Source organism: Homarus americanus, unplaced genomic scaffold (assembly GCF_018991925.1).
Source record: "Homarus americanus isolate GMGI-L3 unplaced genomic scaffold, GMGI_Hamer_2.0 scaffold24922, whole genome shotgun sequence".
NCBI lineage: Eukaryota > Metazoa > Arthropoda > Malacostraca > Decapoda > Nephropidae > Homarus > Homarus americanus.
In genome coordinates this window covers 3,694,032-3,715,464 of record NW_024722610.1, presented here as the reverse complement: position 1 = coordinate 3,715,464, position 21,433 = coordinate 3,694,032, and the positions used below count along the sequence as shown (strand labels likewise).

The 21,433-nt window shown below is 36.7% G+C and overlaps 1 protein-coding gene across 1 annotated transcript; it reads left to right on the top strand.

Moving 5' to 3' along the window:
• The first annotated feature begins 1,121 nt into the window (after positions 1-1,121).
• On the top strand, positions 1,122-21,433 carry LOC121862895 (zinc finger protein 830-like). Its single transcript, XM_042361294.1, has 7 exons — positions 1,122-1,333; positions 3,662-3,794; positions 4,707-4,836; positions 11,858-11,986; positions 12,232-12,395; positions 18,214-18,383; positions 19,990-21,433. Exons 1-7 carry the CDS (start codon positions 1,233-1,235, stop codon positions 20,126-20,128), a joined length of 966 nt encoding a protein of 321 aa, XP_042217228.1. The 5' UTR covers positions 1,122-1,232; the 3' UTR covers positions 20,129-21,433.

The following is a 21,433-nucleotide window of genomic DNA, read 5'->3' as shown; positions in this document are numbered from 1 at the left end:
GACGTTGCTCGGACATCGTTGAACGAAGTTCATGTTTTATATGCTTCAACTTCGAGCATGTTTGGTTTTGGGGGCCCCTTAGAGTCGGGGGCCCTGAGGCCAGTGCCTCAAGTGCCTCATGGTTAATCTGGCACTGACACTAAAGGTAGTAGGTAGTAGGCAGCTACCAAACAGGGAGGTACTACCGCCTGGGAAGATATTGGAAGCATAATGTGTTGTCTAATGGTAGTGTGGGGTATGGGATGTTTGGGTTCACACTCAGGATGGGATGGAGAAAGGAAACTCACAATGTGCTTTCTGTATACATGTTGTATTGGATGTACATTGCAGCTTGGTGCTGGGAAGTGGCAGCGTGGTTACAAGCATGATGTAGAGAGAGCTGGTTGGTGAGGAGGAGAGCTTGTGGGTCGCCATGCTCGCCGGCGGGAGCGAGGGCCGCCAGGCAGCGGCGGAGGAAGTGGTGTTGCTTGCTGTGGTTGTAGCTAGAAGAGAGACAGGTCACCACGAGGTCAGGTCTTAAATAGCGGGGGTAGGCGTGGCTTAGTAGTTGACCTCTGTGATGTATGGCGACGCTGGTTGACCCAGACCACGAGGCATACACTGGGGAATTCGCGGGGTCGGCTACTCAGCGACAAACAGCGTTTGTAGGGGAGAAATCCACTACATTAGACCCTGTTGCCATATGGCATCACGAAAATTGTGATCAAATCCCAGGTTGCTCATCTGACTTTCTGCCTCATTTACACACAATTGCAGGGTCTCAATTGTTTCTCTTACTATTGACAACACAACATACTGTACATACCTCGTATATCATTTCTCACTATTGATATTTTTTTTTACATTTATCTATGGCGCTTTATCATTATTATTATTATTATTATTATTATTATTATTATTATTATTATTATTATTATTATTATTATTATTATTATTATTATTATTATTATTATTATTTTTAAATTTGATTAATTTTATTATTATTATTTTATTATATTTTTGCCCCCAGGCCTTGATGTGGGTCATAAATTGACCTGTGCCCGGGTGGGTTAATACCAGTAAAATAAAATTAAATAAGTAAAAAAATAAAAAATAAAATAAAGGGAAAGCGAGCCGTCATGAGCACCAACTAATATCAAGCGAAGCAGACTGTGGGTAGTGTGAGGCCCTACTGTGTATCTTGACTTATACATGGGACGCTCATTGTGGAACTACTGAATGTTATCTTCAAAATGAATAACAACCGAAGTAGACCGCAGGATGTTAAGAAGTTGATACAAGAACAATTGAAAACAAAAGCTGTCACCAAACAGATTGACTCGCCATATGCCAAGTATCCTTTAAAGTTAAAACTATAGTTGGTAATGGATCTCGATACCTTCCTATAACTGCTATGTCTATGTGGTTTTGTATTTTGTGGGAATTTGGTTATATTTAATCCATAGGCTGTTTATTTAACATTATTTGTACATAAGGCTTGGATGCCAGTTTTAATGTGTGTGTGTGTTCTTAAGGCAAGAATTAGTGTTGTGGGGTATTTTTTTAATTATACTATTAATAATAAGATTCCGAAAAAAGAGTAATTATAAAAGGACTAACCCGTGAGCGAAATTGATTGAAAACAATTATAAAAACGCCAGATTTTCACTGTTATATTATAGTGGACACTGTTGTAGTTTGTGGGAATATGTTAAAGAATGGATATTTTTAAAATAAATGCTACTTAACATTTGTGGTTATGAAGAACAGATCTAACCAACCAAACCAAACAAACTTACCTAACCTTACTTAACTTCCCCAGTCTATCAAACAGAAAGAACTTAATATGATATGGTGAAATTTGAGGTATTTTCAGGATGTGAGATGATATGGCTACATTGGCACTATGCAGCCATGGCAGGTTAGTCCTATATATTAAAAAAAATGGGGGGGGGGAAATAAGCTTGATACAACAGTAATTTTTAGGGTAACTGTTCAGGAGTGAGCCATGAACGGAACTCTATATTGATTTGTACATCGGTAATTTTTTTTTCTTTGATTTCACTTAAAAATGTAATTTTGATCAGACAAAGCGGGCCGGACTTTGAAGTAGAGGGAAATTATGAGGTAAAAACACGCAAAGAACTGATGAAACGGAACCTAACCTAACTGAACTATTACATAAAACATTAGATCGGGTAATATTTAAGAACAGGTGTCCGGATTCATGAGCCAAGTTAGGAAACTTAGTAAAGGTGGAGGAGATGGTTAGCACCAGAAATAGCTTATGGAATTGAACCAAAATTAACAAAATCTTTAATGCAATCCCTTGTTGCAGACAATACTCTTTGGCTCGTGGAATGAAACAAGTCAGGAACCAGTCCTCAAACAGTACTAGGGTCATCCATGCTTTCTTGTTACTGTGATAAACCACTGGCAGTGTGTGCTTGCCGACATGTTTAAAAGCCCTTGGGTTCTCTGAATGATATATCATGAAGGGCTTTATCTTGAAATCAGCTACATCCCCCCCCCCAACAGAAGTGTGATTCGGTCCTTGAATGCCTTGAATCCCGGCATGGTTTTCGCCTCTTTATGGATGTATGTCCGTTCTGGCATGCACTTCCATAATAAGTCAGTTTCATCCACATTAAATATTTGCTCAGGCAAATTATTTCCCTCCACAATGACACGATCTAGCTCCTTAAAAGCTTCAGCAGCACCCACATCAGCACTTGCTGTCTCTCCACTCACCTTTACACTATGCAAACTGTAGCGGTTCTTAAACCTTTGGAACCACCCATGACTCATGCTGTGAAGGTTTGGTCGCACTCATCTCCTGTCTGCTCCTTCAGACTTTTGAAAAGGCTTCTTGCCTTAGCCTGTAGGGTTAGAAGGCTTAAGGGTACATGCTTTTGTATCTGATCTTCCATCCATATCACAAGTAATTTTTCCATCTCATGAATAGGACCTTGTCTTTTCTTCGTTATTATTGTTCCCTTTATAGGTGCTGATCCTTTCACTACCTCACGAATTCGTTCCTTGTCCTTCAAAATTGTTGATGTGGTCGAGTGCGAGAAGCCTAGGTCGCGTGAAATGGTTGCTACTGTTTTTCCATTTTCAAACTGCATTATTATCTTCATTTTCGTCTCAAAAGTAATTGACTGTCTCCTTTTCTTCTGAGCACCACCAGCACTCTCACTTCTACGCTTACCAGTCACTGGATGTAAAAAATTTATTTCGTAGCTTTGGGAAGTCTAACTACCTGTATACTGATACTGTACTAGTTTTGATGATATGTAGCAGATATGAACATCTCTTTGTCACATAACTGCTCCACAGCAACATAAATTTCATAGGCATGATCACTCCTCTCATTTGGATTAAATTTTCATGAAACTTGGTAGAATGTTTTAGGGAGGATTTTGACTAGGGTTGCATTTGAAGGGTTAGTTAGATTGGAGTAACCAGAAATTGTATAGTATTATATTATTTTTAGACTAAGCATATCTGGTAATACAAATGATGCAATCTTTGATTTTGTTATTTGAGGTTTTTATCTTCCAGTTTGTTTATTAATTATGATCAAGTCATGAAGCTTTATATTTATCTAATACCAAACGTTAGTAATTATTTTGTATCCAAAGTGCAGCCATAGGTAGTAGTTCCTTAACAGATGTATCAGATACAACAGTCGAGGGCAGCTGATGTGTGTGGTGTGTGGGACGGTGGTGAAGAGCGCTATTATTTGGCACGCTCATGTTAATAAGAGGTCTCATGTGGAGAATCTTGCAGAACTCAAGAAAAAACAACAACAAGTGAGTTGTGGTTGTAAGACTTCTTTTTATAATAAAGTTTTGGGGTTAACATCAAGTTGTAATGTTGAAGAAAAGGAAGCCATATTTATATACAGGTATACTGTACTGTACACTATACAGTACAGAACATTATATGCGGTATTTTCCACAATTAACATCATGAAACCCATCTCACAGGACATAAATTATGAAAGGTATTAACACAGTACAGTACTCTTCATCATACATAAATGAGAAGTAAAACCTTATATTAGTTCTACCATATGTACCAACACTACACAGTAGATTACAAGCAACCTCACGACAAGACCAGGTAATGCAAGTAATGTACTGTGTTGTAAAGACCTCCTGTCTCTGTGATGCATCCCACCATTCTCACAAAATTCTATACATGTACTGTATTGTATAACCCAAATAGAGTCACGACAGTAGAGCAAACCAGACATTACAGTACAGAAAATTAAAGAGCATGACATACTCAGGCGTGAGTGAGTTGAAATGAAAATGTTGAAGTGAATGTGTCACTGAGAGACCTCCTGTTCAGAGCTAAGAAGGCATTTGAGAGTGTAAGTGAAGTTCTACATAGACATAGGCTGAGATGGTTTAGGCATGTAGAGAGAATGAATGAAAGACCAATTAGGTCAAGAGGTGCATGAGCCTAAATGTGGAGGGGAGGAGAGCCAGTGGCAGGTCAAGAATGACATGAGGAGAGGTTATAAGAAATGACATTAGAGTTAAGAACTTGGCAAAAAAGACTGCAAGAGACTGGAGCATGGAGAGTTACCATCAAGTATTCGCAACTAACCCATGCAAAAATGGAAAGTGGCCGTAAAACATTGATGATTTCATAGAACTGTGAATCGCCAATATTTCTTACTCGAAGCACTCCTTGAAATCAACACTATTTTACAGGTAAACAGTCAACAGTTAAGCAGCAACAAAGTTAGCAGCACCAAACCTTCAGGTGGACAAAAGCGGCCTTCTTCTCCTGCCTCACAGTCCCCCAGCAAGAAACAAGCAACAGTTCCATTTAAACCAAAAGGTTAATATCAAGGATATGTATTCTTTTCACTTATTATTTGAAGTAATGAAAGTTAACTCCTCTCTTGATCACCTCTTCTCCCTTTTAACCATGCACCTCTTAATTATACTGTATACTCTTTATATCAATCTTTTACTTCCTATTCTTTCATTATATCTGTATTTGTAGTATATATCACAGTAAGCCCTTTATATAACTATGTATATATATATATATATATATATATATATATATATATATATATATATATATATATATATATATATATATATATATATATATATATATATATATATATATATATATATATATATATTTATTTATTTATTTATTTATATATATATATATATACAGTGGGGTATGCTATAACGAATCTGATTGGTTCTAGAACCTTGTTCGTTATAGCATTCGTTCGTTATAGGATTAATCCGTTCCAGGCCCCCCAAATACAACCACTTAACACTGAAAAATATAATATAAAATTGTAAAAATTGTAAAAAAGTGCATAAATATGCATCTAAACCCCTGAAATAAAGAATATCATTAATACTTGTAATACAGAAACAATAAATTAGTAAAAAAAAATTTTTTAATAATGTTCGTTGTAGGAGTTTCGTTCGTTATAGCATTCTCAATTTTAAAGGTAAAACCGTTCGTTATAGGAATATTCGTAGTAGGATCCGTTCGTTATAGCATACCCCACTGTATATGTATTGCTAATTCTCAGCATCCAATTTACTCTTGTGTATTCTTTCTTGCTTCTCATTTCTGTTTCTATTACAGTACTTTGGTTCTTCCTCTTGCAACCATTCCATGCCTCATATCAATAATACAATGTTTCACTTGTCCACTACTCTATTTCCAAACCAATGTTTATCTATTTCGCGCCTAAATCTAAATTTGTCTAATTTAAAACAATTGATTACGAAATAGGGTTTGGAACTAGAGTAGTGGACGAGTGAAACAAGTTACCAAATATCATCATGAACTCAAATACACTGGATAGCTTCAAACATAGGTTGGATGGATATATGAGCAATAGGGGTTGGGTGTAAATGGGAGTGCCTAGTTTGGGCTAATAGGCCCGCTGCAGTTTCCTCCATTCTTATGTTCTATGTTCTTAATGATTCCCATTTATAGCTCCATCTTTGCCTGTAACACAGTTCTCTCTCCATACATTACTTAGTACTGTACTGTATACCTATTACTCTGTTTCTATGATTCAATTTATAATTTGCTGACACACCCTCTTCAAGGTACTGTATCTGAAACACATACCTTCCTTCAATCAAGATCCATCGCAGCTAACATACGTATCTGTCTTTCTGTCTTCCTTCATTGTGTAATTTCATCACCATTTCTTTTCGATTTATTTCAGATCCACAATTAACTTTCCTTACTCCAAATTCTTCCAGACTCATTCATTAAATTACTTTATATTTACAGTTCCACTGGTTTTTCTTCTCAAAGAAACAATTATCATTGAATGCATGGTTTTATCCATTTAGGCTGGGGTATCATGAGGTCATCGTTGTAAAATCCCACTAATTAATAGGACGCAATGAACACATATGCATTGTTATGTATTGATAACATCTGTTTTGTTATTGCCTGAACACTCGCTTTAGCCTTTTTTTTTCTTTTTACGGGAAAAGCCCACTCGGGCATAGGTCATCGACCCGCAACAGGGCCTAGGGAGCGAAAAAATAAGAGTAAAAAGAAATTAACAAGAGAAAAGAAAAAGATTATATTAATCTACTCCACGAAGATGCCGGAAAACCAGCTTCTTAAAGTGACGACTGATTGTAACAATATGGAAACACAGAAGAAGGCAGAGCATTCCACAGTTTGGCTGTGTGAGGAGAGATTGATGTACAGATGTACTAGAACCGGTTATTCTAGTGTGTGAACGACAGCCACAGAGAAACTGTGGGCACCGCGGGCAAGACAGTGTTACGAGCCCTCGGCTTTGCCGGCGGTACACAGGATGCCAAATCCACCGAATATTGTCCGTTAAAGTGCCTGTAAAAGAGAGAGATTGAAGCAACATTGTGGCGAAGAGAAAGGGAAGAAAGATTGTCAACTAAGGAGGAGAGTTAATAAGACGAAATGCCTTTGATGCCACCCTATGTTAACAGTTGGACAGAAGAAGAGCCACCCCAGATATGAGCAGTACTCCAAGTTAGGACGAATGAATCCCTTATAAATTGAAGCAACTGCTATGGAGTGAAGTAGCTTTGGCATCTGTACAGCATTCCCAGCTTTCAGGAGGCAGCTTTAGCTATGTTGTGGATGTATGGCTTCCATGACATATTAGAGGAAATGGTGAGGCCTAGCATAACTGTTTTAGAACTTGGTGGAATGATTACATCCTGAAATGTGATTGATGGGAGATAATCTAATTTGAAAGGAGTAATTGGTAAATACTGAGTTATATTTCTATTGAATTTAACCAAGTTTCTACCTCCCCATTCGGAGATGCTACACAGATCCGCATTGATAGATGAAATGATATCATCTCTAGAAACAGATCTAGTTTGAGAGTTAGGAGGAAGGGGAAAATATGAAGAAGAGTGAAGAGTAGAATCATCAGTGTAAGAATGGATAGAATTATTCGTAGTGTGAAGTAAATTATTGATAAAAAGAAGGAAGAGAGTAGGTGAAAGAACGGTGGACGGAAATAAAGTCCACAGGAAATAAGTCACATGACTTGTACACATTGACAACACAATATATATATATAAGATGGCATTGCACGTAGTTTAGGTTTAGTTAGGTTAGGTTAAGTTAGGTTTTTTTCTGTGCCTTTTTATCTGTGACTTTTTTCCTGGATTTGAAAGAACAGAACCCTGTGGGACACCCCTATTGGTAGAGAAAGAGCGAGAGGTCGATCCCTCAACAACAACTACCATGGATCGGTTCTCAAGGAAGCTAGAGATTAGAGAACAAAGTGGGGGAGAGAAACCATAAGAGGGAAGTTTAGAAAGCAAAGACTTATGCCATACCCTGTCAAATGCTTTGGAGATGTCGAGGGCCACAACGAAAGTTTCCCCATAATTGCCTGAGAGAGGATGACCAAAGATGGGTGCAAAAGGAGAGCAGATCACCAGTACATCTCGCCTGGCAAAAGCCATACTGGTGATCCGACAAAAGAGAAAAGTGTTCAAGGTGACAGAGAAAATGAGTTTAAGATAGTTTCGAAAATCTTAGAGAGGGTTGAAGTTAGGGCAATGGGGCGATAGTTAGAGGGATCAAAATGGTCACCCTTCTTCGGGATGGGCTGAACAAAGGCATGCTTTCAAGAAGAAGGAAAAGTTGGGGTTTTGAGGCAAAGGCAAAAGAGGCAAGCAAGCAGAGGGGTTAGAATTTCAGAACACGAGGGGGTATTCCGTCTGGTCCATGTGCCTTACTCAAATCCAACCTGGATAACACACACCAGCAACCCTACGAGTGGAGATTATAGGAAAGTGCATAGATTCAGTAGGAGGAGCAGGGGTAGGAGGGATAGAGGTGGAATCGTCTAAGGTGGAGTTAGCGGAGAAGGTGCCAAAGAGATTGGCTTTATCAGGGGGAGAGTTGGCTATAGAGTAATCAGGTCGGAAGAGAGGAGGAAAAGAGGGAGTGCAGAAGTTATTACAGTACTGATGTTTTTGGTTAAGGAGAGTTAGTCAGGTCAACAATCTTTCTTTTTATAAAATTCCGCTAGGCCCTACGAAGAATAGCCTTACAACGATTCCTAGATGTAATGAAAGAGGAGTGGATATTAGGAGAAGGAGATAGTTTCATAACTTGATATGCCCTATCTCTCTCCCTACATACAGGAGAAATGACTATGACTACAGCATTAAAACATCAAGCTTCAAAACTTAGAATACAGTATATTATTCATCACAATTTTTCATATACAGGTACTCCTCAACTTACAACATACTCGACTTATGACAACCCGGACATACGACCACCGTGGTCGTACAAAATATTTTTCAAAATGTGTATTTTCAAGCCCTGACGTTAGTGATCGCGCTGTGTAATGACAAAATTTTTGTTTGTAATTCCCTTTAAAATGGCTGGCAAGTGTAAAAGTGAGAGTTCTCGTGGTGCTGAGAAGAAAAGAGACCCATTTTAGAATTTCTATGTATTATTTTCGCCTTTTCGACTTACGACCAATTCGACTTACGACCTGGTCGTCGGGACGGAACCCCGTCGTAAGTCGAGGGGAGACTGTATATGAATTAATTTTACAGAAAAATTTACATAACATTCTTGATTATCAGTAAATAATCAAAATTACCAATACAGTACTGCATAAAACAAAACATTAGTACAGTACAGTATTATATAATCTGGGTGCATAGCTGAGACTTTTTAAAATCGTCTATTTTTTATCAGTTAACAAAGCAACTCTGGGATATTAAACACATCAGTGTTCCCACATTCGAAATATATTAATTCAGAATTTTGCCAATACTTCGTGTAGTGACCCTGTGAGCCATGATAACTAAAATGCTGCCTGTATTTTATGTTTAGTTTAGTTAACCGCTCTTAATACAATACGGTTTGTTTTTAGTTTAGCTGTCTTTATAAACTGGCCTGGTCTGGTACAGGAAACCCTGAGATGTCTGTGTCTACTGTACACTCGCGCGCCATAGTGTCGATGCACCCTCCTCTACCCCTACTCCTGGCTCAAGGAAAGTTGTAGCCAGGGCTGCAAACAGAACGGTCCCTCTTGTATAGTGATGGTAAATAGAGTGTTGTGAAGACACTAAAAAAACCTGTATCGTGCATACATTCTCTCAAATATTACATCATGAACTGCTATTCGAACAATCCAGTGAAGCTTCGAGCTACCACATTGCACCACTGAACGATGGGTGGGGGGGAGGGGACGTTCGGTGTGAAGCCAAGGCTACGACTTCCATCGAGTCAGGAGTAGGGGTAAAGGGTGCATCGAAACTATGGCGCATGAGTGTACCTCAGTATCTCTTAATGCTGTAAAAGAATTACTACAGGTATAAGAAAAAACTTACTTAAACTTCAGATTTTTTTATGTACAGTAAAACATCGATATAAAGCGAGATACGTTCCAAGAGAGGTCCCTCACTTTAAACCAAATTCACACTAAATCAAGGTGTTGTTTAAATGGAATAATTTATTTTGGTATTTTAGAGAAACACAAAATACTAAAAAGACTGAGAGTCTACCCAGATGCACCTCAGCCCATCTCCTAGAATAAACAAAACATTGTTTTTTGTAGTATTATGTTAAAACAAACACTCATAAATCAACACAGCTAAAATTAAGGGATGCGAAATGGTCTGTTTACTGGCTGGGAAGATGGGGGGGTGGGGGAGGTGAGGTGATATGTTTGACAGTTGATGCCAAGGTCTAGTGCTTATTTATTTATCTGTCCTTAAGAGTGACTAAGTTTTTCTCTTATAAAATGTCACTGAATTGACATGGGAGAATATAATTAACATTGCTGGAATTCTTATAAGATAGTGATTAATTTGAATATAAACATGCTATAGCTCGCTTTATCGCTTTAGACATACAAATTTTAGTTCTAATTTTATCTCGTGCAAAATATGTGACGTTTATATTGAAATTATTCGCTGTCTTGCAAGGATTCCAGCAATACAAATTATATTCTCCTAACTTTAGTCTGTGACATTATATAAGATAAAAACTTTAAGCCTAAAACACCAAACCCTGGCTGGGAAGATGGGGGGGGAGGGAGGGAAGTGACAGTGAAATGTTTGACAGTTGGGGTCCAAGTTCTAGTGAAGTATTTATTTGTTTATTTATGTCCTTTAGCTTAAGTTTATGTTTTTTGTTTATATAATGCCACAGAAGTGACTGGGGAGAATATAATTTGCACTGCTGGAATTCTTATAAGATTGTGATTAATTTGAATACCTGTATAAACATGCACTAGACAAAAATTTTAGTAATCATTTAGTATTTTATTTTGAGTATATGTACAGTACAGCTTTCCCCTTAGGACAGTGTAGCGTGCCCAGAGAAACATTAGACGCAAAATTTTAAATATGATGCGCCAGATTGACTCGTGCAAAATAGGAAAGACGTGCTTTAAATTAATACAGTTTCCTTAATTGTGGGTGTCGTTTTACATCGATAATCTTAAATTTAATCGCTTTAAATCGACGTTCTACTGTACAGTAAATAAAAACATGGGATTTTTTTATAACTTTGGATTTTCATTTACCAGACCTTCGTAAATTGGATACTGCCTGTACTACAGTATATAACAGTGTCACTTTCCTCCCACATGGCATGCCACACATGAGTGAAAGCAGTAGTACATCTTGACTCAGCCATGCTTCAACCAAACTAATGGGCAAGAGGTCTACACTGCTTCAGGACAAATGTCAGAAGGCTTCTCAAAGATGTTCAGTGAAACAAAGCATTGGAAATTGTGCCCACAAAAAAATACGATGCCACAGTTGTGGGATATGTCTAATGTGCCGAGACCCTCCATACCGCACCTGTCATCGGATATGTCGGCAAATGGGTTAAGAAAGTTGGGGAGTCTTTTACATGGGAGTACTGTGGTTTCTTTTTCATGAGAAATTCTGCTCATCATTGAAATGGAGGAGAATTTTGGTAAGGGTTCTCCCATAATCTGGGGTTTCAGTTTGACCTGGGTTGAAACATTCATTCCTCAAGGCTTCATTAAATAAATAAGGAAGTGGACATGTATGCTTGCTTATTTCATCTGAACAAGTGTGTGTCCATTTTTCCTCTTTCGGACTACAGTGTATGGTTTTCCTTGTCATTATGCCAAGCTGTGAATACTCTATTGACTTTATTTATTCACCACCTTAGGGAGTAAAAGTTGGGCCCTTAATTAAAGAATTTGTCATATGCCCCTGTATCTTTCTCATCACCTGCTAATCTACACTTTAGTGCTCATACTTATTTGCATGCTGCTGCACACGGCCACGTTTTAAATCATACACTGCATTGGTAACACGTTTTAATTCAAAATGTCTTTTTGCAGGAATCTTAAAGAAGGTCGGCACATCCTCTTCTGATGATGACAGTAGTGATGAAGAGGAACCCCAGCCTGCTCCAGTCATGCAAATAAAGAGAGAGAATGGGGCTGGGACTGAAAAAGAAACCTCTAATGGTAAGTTTCTGCCATATTCAAAATCTGTGGTTTCTAATATTTCTCAAAAAGAAAAGAAGTAATTAAGAAACTAAATTTAGAGATAATTAAAAAAAGAAAAATCATTGTGTTGGATAACTATTAAGCTTTTACTGTAAAAATCCAAAAGGAACTGTGTTTGCATAATGCAAGATTACCTTGTAACCTCTTATCTTTTATATAAGTTTACCTTTTTTATTTAGCAGTAAACCTGTATCTTTTTACAGATGTTCCAGAAGGCTTCTTTGATGCAGAAGAAACTCCTGCAAAACCTCAAGAAGAGGAATCAATATACAAAGAAAGGCCACCCAAGCCCAAAGATCCACCAAAACCAAATACAACTGAAGTTTTACCTGAGGGATTCTTTGATGACCCTGTGGCTGATGCAAAGGTATAGAAGCTTTTCTGATAATTGATAATATTTTCAGGGAAAAACACCTAGGTACATTTATATTGCATGCAGTACCATGATTTGAAATACCTGTAGTTATGAAAATAGCTTGGAATGTGCATTATATAATTGATTGGCCTCCACTGCAAATACAGAGTCTTACAAGGGGTCCCCGACTTACGAATGCCCGCTGATACAAATGGGGTTAAACTTGAAATTTACAGTACCTGTATTTTGTTTTCCTGATGACTTATTTCTGCTTTCATTGACTACAGTATTTTGTCATTCTATTTCTTCTTTTGTCTGAAATTAAGTGATTTTAGATGTATATAAGGATTTAGGGTATGATATAGTGGGATTTTAAACATTGGTCTGTAAGTACGGTTTGCAAATAACATGTGTTCCGACTTACATACAAATTCAATTTAAGTTAGCCCTAAGGAACGGAACGGAACCCGTTCATAACCTGGGGACTCCCTGTATAGACTTTCATTTATCTATTCATCTGCATACAACCCAACCAGGTTTTTGGGTGGAACGATGCAAAAAACATCTTGCACAAGATGATGAAATTTTTTAGGCTTCTTTAATTACAGTACCCAGTAACACTTAATGTACCTTGCTTGCCACCCATTCCTTAACCATGAGGTGAATCTAGTGTGGCAAGCTGTCGCTTAGCTGCAAGTATATGTTAACAAACATCTCACTTGTGCACTGTTATTTTCAGTCATAACTTGTGCTTTTTTTACATTTCTATGTTTTTCAATGATTAATCTATTATATAATCATTAATTAAGACAACGAGAGTACCTACAACACCATCGTCGTCAGTTTGCGAGCATAACTTTTTTCAATGACGTATTCATCATCAGTTTACGATTGTTAACTGAGTTTAGTTTCAAGTTGTGTTGTTGAGTTACAACTTTATTTATGGGATTGATCATCTTTTTAAAGTCACCAACCAGGGTCCTAACTTGTGCCTGGGATCTTGAAATTTAATAAATTAAAATTCTTTTGTTGACATTTGAACCAGGTTGTCGAAGGATAAGCACTTATAGGAAGGAACCCTAAAAAAGAAAAAAGGTTGTGAGTTTTGCTGATGAGTATAAGACCAGACATTCAGCTAGTTCATTTGTTCGTTGACGTCAGCTATAACAGTACAGTGGTCCCTCGATTAATGAACACAATTGGTTGCACAGAGTCGGTTGTTAACCGAAAATTTCGTTGACTGAATCTATTATTTCAATGGGATATTGGGTAATTGGTTACAGCTCACAGAAAAAGTATACATGCAAAGTACTGTATACCTGTAATAGAATTAACAAAACATTAAATATAAACTAAATACAGTACTGTACTGAACCGTATACTGTACTGTACAATAATAAATAAAAAACAATAGAATACTGTACAGTAAAGCCTCCGATAACGACAGTTCGACCAACGACCATTCATATTTAAGACCCTGGTTAATTTAGGACCCAATTCAATTTACATCATTATTTTATTCGTATTTAAGACGAAAATATAATAAAAATAATATAAAATAATATTTTCATATAAATAATAACTAAATCCCGATACAGTGACCCCTCCGTTAACGAACTCAATCCGTTCCAGAAGGTCGTTCGTTAACCGAAAAGTTCGTTAACCGAAACCATTGTTTCAATGGGTTTTTGGGTAATTGGTTCCAGTTCACCGAAAATTTCCTAAATTCAACAAAAATGGTAGAAAAGTTCACTTACTTTGAGGTGTGTATGTAGAAGGCTCCTGGATGATGATGATGATGATGGGATTTAGAATGGGGGTGGAGGAGAAGGAAAAAGAGAAGGCATTGGGGTGGAAGAGAAGTCACCCCATGGCGCCATTTCACCCATAAAATTTTAGCTCTCTTGGTGTAATTCAAGATTATTTTCTTTAAATCAACACTGCACTGCATTATATATTGTCAATATGTAAAATATATTTCAAAATGACCAATAATTTGCTTGGAAACACAGAAAAAAAGAGTTTAGTTGAAGAGAGTCTCAAGCAAGATGTTACCTCCAGTGAAAACAGAGAGAGACTAACTCCTGTTTGCTGTGTTAAGAGGCTGGATGCCGCGCATTAAACTAGTCACTTTACCTTCAGTTATGTTCAAAAATTGTTAAAATGACTAAAAAATTGAATATTAACCTTTTAAAATTATTGAATAGTATAAACTTGATATTTACTAAAATAGTAAGGAATTTAAGCCCTAGAACCGATTAATGTATTGGCGGACTGATACTAAAGCTGGTTGCCCGGTCAGTGCAAGTGAAAACATGTTGAGGTCGGTTCGTAAGAACTTCGTTAACCGAATTTTTTTTTCGTTAACCGAATTGAAGATCCTTATGGAAGGCAGTTCGTTAATCGAAATTACGTTAACCGAGGTGTTCGTTAAACGAGGGGTCACTGTATTATAAAAAAAAGAAAATAAATAAAATACTGTAAAAAAGAAGAAGAGCGCATTGCGCAAAGAAGCTGCCGGGCAAGGGATGCTGCTGGGCTAATGAGTGGTAATGCGCATCACCAGTAAACAAGAGTCAGAGCTTGCCGGTCCCTCTGTTTTCATACATCTGAACAGTAACAGGAGATAAACTTTCTCGGGTTTCTTACGGCACTTTTGAGTCCCTATTCAACCTGAGCAAGAGAGCAAGTGATGGTATTGCTGGTTCAAAAGCTAAAAGAAAATGTATAAGCTTAGCTGAGAAACTAGATGGGTTAAAACGATATGAAAAAGGTGAGAGGTATGTGGATATTATATGGAGTAAGCAATGAACATAATACTGTATTATTTTCTGAAGTGGCTCCATTAACAGAACGAAGCATTAAAATTAACAGGGACGTGAAAAACACATATGACCTCTACATAAAGATGTATAATGTGAAAAGAAAGCAGCTGTGAAAGTTTCTTTCGACAGCTTTATTATTCAAAGGCCTAAACCACCAACTTCAGCTTCAGTAACAGTTTCAGCAACAGCTATGATATCTTTATGGAAAGCTTCAGCTAGAGTTGAACCTGATTGACAAAATCATTTGAGTAATATTAGCACAATATTCATTGGCTCTCCTTATGTTTTAGACTTTACCACCATTTGTGAGTAGAATTTTTGTTTTACATTAGTAACTATCATTTTAAACATATATGAACAGTAATAAGTGTTGCTTTCATATTCTTATGTACTAGAGAAATGACGATGTTCTCACATATACGCACTTACATACGATGGCAGTCCCAATCTATTTTGTATTTTTCTTTACCATTAATGGTTAGCTACTTCTATTGTTCCATTTATTAACATTGAATAACATTACTTAATACATACATTTTTCATTTTTTTACATTAATTTTATTACAGCAACAACCAGGGTCTTATTTCTTCAGTTTCTTATGTAGAAATAGAACCATCGTCATTCGTCACAGGTGTTGGAAACATGAACGAAAACAATGGCGTCTCGTCTCCTCTTGTGTGTTTTAATATTCTACGTATTATTAATGAATTGCATGTTCATTTCGCATATAGTGCATAAACATTAATTCGATCAAATACATATTCAGTAATAAACAAAAATTATTCTTTTGTGCATATTCTTAAGATAAATGATGTGGTTTCCTTGAGGACGCAAGTATACATTGCCATTCCACTATCACTCTCTTTTTTCTTTAACATCAATGGTTACTTTTACATTAAATGTTACTTTTACTGTACATTAAATAATGTTAATTAAAACATACATATTTTTTACATTAATTTTACTATAGCAACAACCAGGGTCTTATTTTCTTGTTTCAGATAGATAACTGACATTATGGGTGTAAACACGACAACAACAATAGCGTCCCATCTCCTCTTGTGTGATCTTATTATTATTGATTTATATTGTACTGTATAAGGTGCATTCATAAACATTATTTAAAGAATATAGTTTGCACTTTTCATTAATTGTATTGTTTTGGGGGGAAAGGAAGGTAAAAAGCCACACAAAAGATATGAAAAGGTCACACTTGGGAATGCATCTCATTATTATTGCTTTATTTTAATGGTAATTAATGATTCATGATACGATGATTCACCTTACACTGCAATATTGGAGGACACATTACCGTCGTTATTCGAGGCTTTACTGTACTGTATTTTAACTTACTTTGAGGTGTGTATGTCGCATTTCCGGCAGCTTTGTTTACATATCAAACAGCTGATTGTAGAGGCAGTCGATGATGACATGCCATATTCTTTACAGAGTGCATTGGTTCTAATGCCTTCTTCATGTTTCATAATAATTTCTGCACTGTATATTATCAATATGTTAACTAAATTTCAGAATGACCAATAATTTGAATATAAAAATGCAAAAATATAAAGAAACCAACAAACTTGATGTTCACTCCACTGTAAACAAAGTTAAACTGAGGAGCGTTGGTGGGTGATTCGATCAGCAGATGGGCACACAAAAACTGTTCCCTGTATACTGTATATATTATCAATATGTTAACTAAATTTCAGAATGACCAATAATTTTAATATAAAAAATGCTTAAATATTCAAGAGCACAACTTTCTTGATATATACTCCACTGGAGTATAACAAAGCATGTTTCTCGTAAGGCTGTCGTTAATCGAAGTTTTGTTTGTTAATGGAACTGAAAATCCTTATGGGAGCTATTTCGTTAATTGAACCGTTCACTAATCAAGGAACCACTGTATTTTGTTAGGAAAGCACCGGTCACCTCTTGCACACCTCAGACATTCAGCTCCTGCCTTGAACTTGTAATCAGCTACATGTTTCTTGAGACTTTTGGGCACTTAGACTATGTACTGTGGCCTTGCATTCTTAAGAGTTACTCCTTTCCCCGAGATAGATTACAATTCATTGCTCAACGACCAGACCAGGTGGATGGTTAACTAGCAAATCAGTTAAATTACCTTACACTTCATCATCATCATGTATGTACAGCAGATGGGGGGGGGGTCTTGCCCAAGGCTTCTGAGAGGGGATTTCAGTTCCCAAGAGTGTGCAGTTTATGATGGAATTCCAGGAAAATTTCACACCGGATGTATACAGGTACAGTCAACTAAAGATGCACTGACCCCACCCTGGGTCTCGTGCTTGCAATTTTACCTGACAATCCTTGGTAAAGGAAGGCTGTATGTAAAGGTGATTGTGATTGGTGGATCTGTTTTTGGCTGTATCACTGTCAGGATAATTATTAAACAAACCAAAGGTAATATTTTTATAATAATAAACTATTCATTGTTATTTAAGGTCATGAGACGTTTCCAATTTTTTGTATATTTTCTTAAATAATAAAGAAAATTATATTAATGAATTGGCAACTCAACTACAACCACAGCTGCCACAAGATTCTCACATAAAATTTTCTTCATTATTTAAACAAATATACTATTTAGCATCAGTGAATTAGTAGCCTTTTCATCCACAATTTCTAATGCTTGCTTCATCAGAAATATTGGTTACCAAAATATATTATTGTCTTCCCCTATTACTTTCTTTAAAAAACAAGGAGTTTTACCCCCTGGTACTTCTTGAATAATCCTGCTAACAAATTTAAGTGCAACACATGCATGGATGTATGCATGGACATGTGCATTTTAATATACCTTCTGCATTTGTAGCTAGGCATAAAAAATTTGTAAGTTTTGGTACTGTAGAAGTCTTGATTTGTAAGTACAGTACATTAAGAAGATACCTGTTGATGGAGAGCATAACTTTCATTGTTTATACAGGTACTGTACCTGTAATAGATCATTTTATAGTAATGCATTTGCTTATTTCAGGCCCGCAAAGTGGAATACAAAGATAAGGATGCCGAAGAGTGGATGTCATTCATGCGAGAAGTTTCTGCCGCTGAGCAAGAAAGTCGCATGATCATTGAAGAAGATAAAGAAGAAGCAGCCTTGACAACTCAGATTGAACAAGCCAATGAGCAGATTGCTTGCTTAGAACGGTAAAAGAAATTATGAAAAGCTGTAGTTTATACTATAGATATGTACAGTACTTAGTCTTTCATGTTCTATAATTTTTTAAGTGATTATGTTAAGAACATGCCGGAGGAAAACGTTTTGTAATGTCCACAGTTTTCAAGTCTTAACATTCACAAATACTTATCCCCCCCCCCTCCCCCAAAAAAAAAATATTTTTTTTAAGCTCTGCAAAAAGCTTCAGGTAGACCTGACATTAAAAAGGAAAGAACACTGTCAGCTACATATATCTTAAAATTTAATTATAAGATACAGGGTCGGGATATATCGCAACTTTATATAACGATTTATTTATTTTTTTTTTTCACAGCTATCAAAATTATCGACATTTTCCTATACTATACAGCTACTCCTCGACTTACGACCACCCAGACATACGACCGCCCCAGTCGTACCAAATTTTTTTCAAATTACGTATTTTCGAGTCCCGACGTTGGTGATTGCGCTGTGTACTGACAAAATTTTCGTTTGTAATTCCCTTTAAAATGGCTGGCATGCTTAAAAGTGAGAGTTTTGTGGTGCTGAGAAAAAAAAGAGACACCCATTTTAGATCTTCTGTGTATTATCTTCGCATTTTCGACTTACGACCTGGATTTGGGTCCCTAACCCGGCGTAAGTCGAGGAGTGGCTGTATGACGATAATTTTTTTTTTTTTTGCGAGGGAAATCGGGCAGGAAATATTTCAAATGTACTGCCATGGAAAACAAATGCGTTATTTGCTCACCAGAGGCGCCACCGTGGCTGCTCACTCACTCCCTCATTCACGCTCGCCCGCTTAGACTTTCTGAGCGAGCGACGAGAAAGCAGCCGACTGCTGCAGATTACGACTTCTAAGGTGAGTGTAAATGGGCTGCTAGTGACGTGAAAAGTGAAGTTAAGAGAATGGAAAGCTTAATGGAAAAGATTTAATACTGTAACTAATATTTTTGGTTTGTTCGTTTATGATTGTTAAGTGAGGGTGGCAGTTTGTCGTCTGTTGTTCTCGAGATGACGCATCAGCTGCCAAGTCTGGTGCAGATTCCAATTTTAAAGTGACTGTAAGTGGGTTGCTAGTGAAGTGAAGAAAAATGGAAACCTTTAATGGAAAAGATTTAATATTGTAACTCATATTTTTGGTGTTCGTTTATGTAGGTGTGGGATTGTCAAGTGAGGGTGGCAGTGTGGCATCTGCTGCCGAGTTTGGTGTTCCCAGGATGGTGCGTCAGCTGCAGAGTCTGGTGTTCCTTGATATTGAGATTGATATTGAAATAGCCTGTTGTTCCCGAGTCTAGTATTCATTGGTGCTTTAGTTAGTCACTTTTTGAGGCCTCCGGAACCTAACCCTATTTTCCCCATTGATTACATGTAATTATATATCGCGATTTAGTATATGGTACTGTATAGCGAACATCGTTGGACCCTATGTCGCGATATATCTCGACCCTACTGTATATCATTTCAAGCTCTGTTTATTAAAGTAAACTGCATTACAATTACCCAGGTTATGGACAAATATTTGAATACAGTGATATCCCCGTAGTTCAGTAGTTAGGTTATCATGAATATTGATAATTGCCTTTTATTTATTTCCAGAGTTGTAGAACTGGATAAGAAGAAGACTACACAGCTTAAGGAAAGAGGGAATCCAAAATTAGATTCAGATGACAGTGAAGATTCCAGTGATGAAGAATTTGCTCCAGTTATTTGGAGAACAAAAAATTCTCTTATCTAGTTTGCTGTACTGTATATATTGTAATTGCCTCAAAATTTAAAAAAAAATTCAGTATACAGTATTCTCTTTCTTTTTATTCCATATCTTACATTTTGCAGTACATGTCCTAACAGTCATTAACCTTATTTCAATATTACCAGCTGCTGCTGGAGGATAGACTACTGTATATCTGCAAGGAGTTTTAGGTATAGTATTGCAATATGGTGTTGCTATTAAGAAATTGTTTCTTCTTTTCTTTTTCTTTCTTAAGAAAATAATTATATTTTGTTGAACACAAGAGCAGTATTTTATTTTAATTAAACATTTATAGTACTGTACTTAGATTAATAAAATATGGAGTTGTCCTTGATGCTTCACTAAAATTAATTAGGTGGTTTGTGGAGGATGGCTGAGAGTATGTTATGAATTGTGCACATATGGTATGGGATTAAGACCATAAATGTTATCATTAAATAAGCAGATGTTACTTTTACTTTTATCCTCTCCGCCACTGATCGGCTCATTAGCTGCTTGGGCAGTCGGTCACATTTCTAATATGCACTGTTGGCAATTACTGGGCATGAACTGGCTCTTGAATGTATCTGAACCTGCTCCAGTGTTGGTCAAGTCTGGTCTTGAAACAGCTCGCACTCGGTGCTGTCACAACACACTCTGGCAGGTTGTTCCAAGAGTTCACAATTCTCACTGAGTATTGCTATCAGGTTTCAACACTTACAGGTGTAATTATGGCCAGTTGATGAAGTACAGTACACAGGTAATTTTGTGGGAGTAAATTTATTGTTGTAGATGTTTGAAAAGCACAAGTGATAATATTGATAGCTGGAAGTTGGTGTATAGTGATAGTTTTTTCTTTCTTTAGTCCTATCATGGTAAGTCATAAGTTAAATACCTTATATAGTGTCTTATAATCTCCTGTGAACACTGTTAATATATCATAAAACAGTGATAAATTGGTGTAAGTACATAATACTATAAAAGCTACTTATCCCAAGCTCATAAGTTATATACAACTTATAATTGTATTGCTATATAAGTGTGTTGACTTCCATAACTCCCTAACCAACCACTTGTTTATTACATTATTCTCCTGTGCTTTCTCTGGTTCATCATTTTTTGCCTTCTAAAAATTATCCACTGTCTTATTACTTAATAATGCTTAATTCTTACTCAGTTAAAAATGGGGTTTAATAATGTGCTCCAAGCCTTAAAAGAAAGTTAATCTTCCATGGAGCATGTGGACATCTATCCATAGAATTGCATTATAATGTGTATTATTTTTTTTTAAATAAAGTGATTTATTCTTAA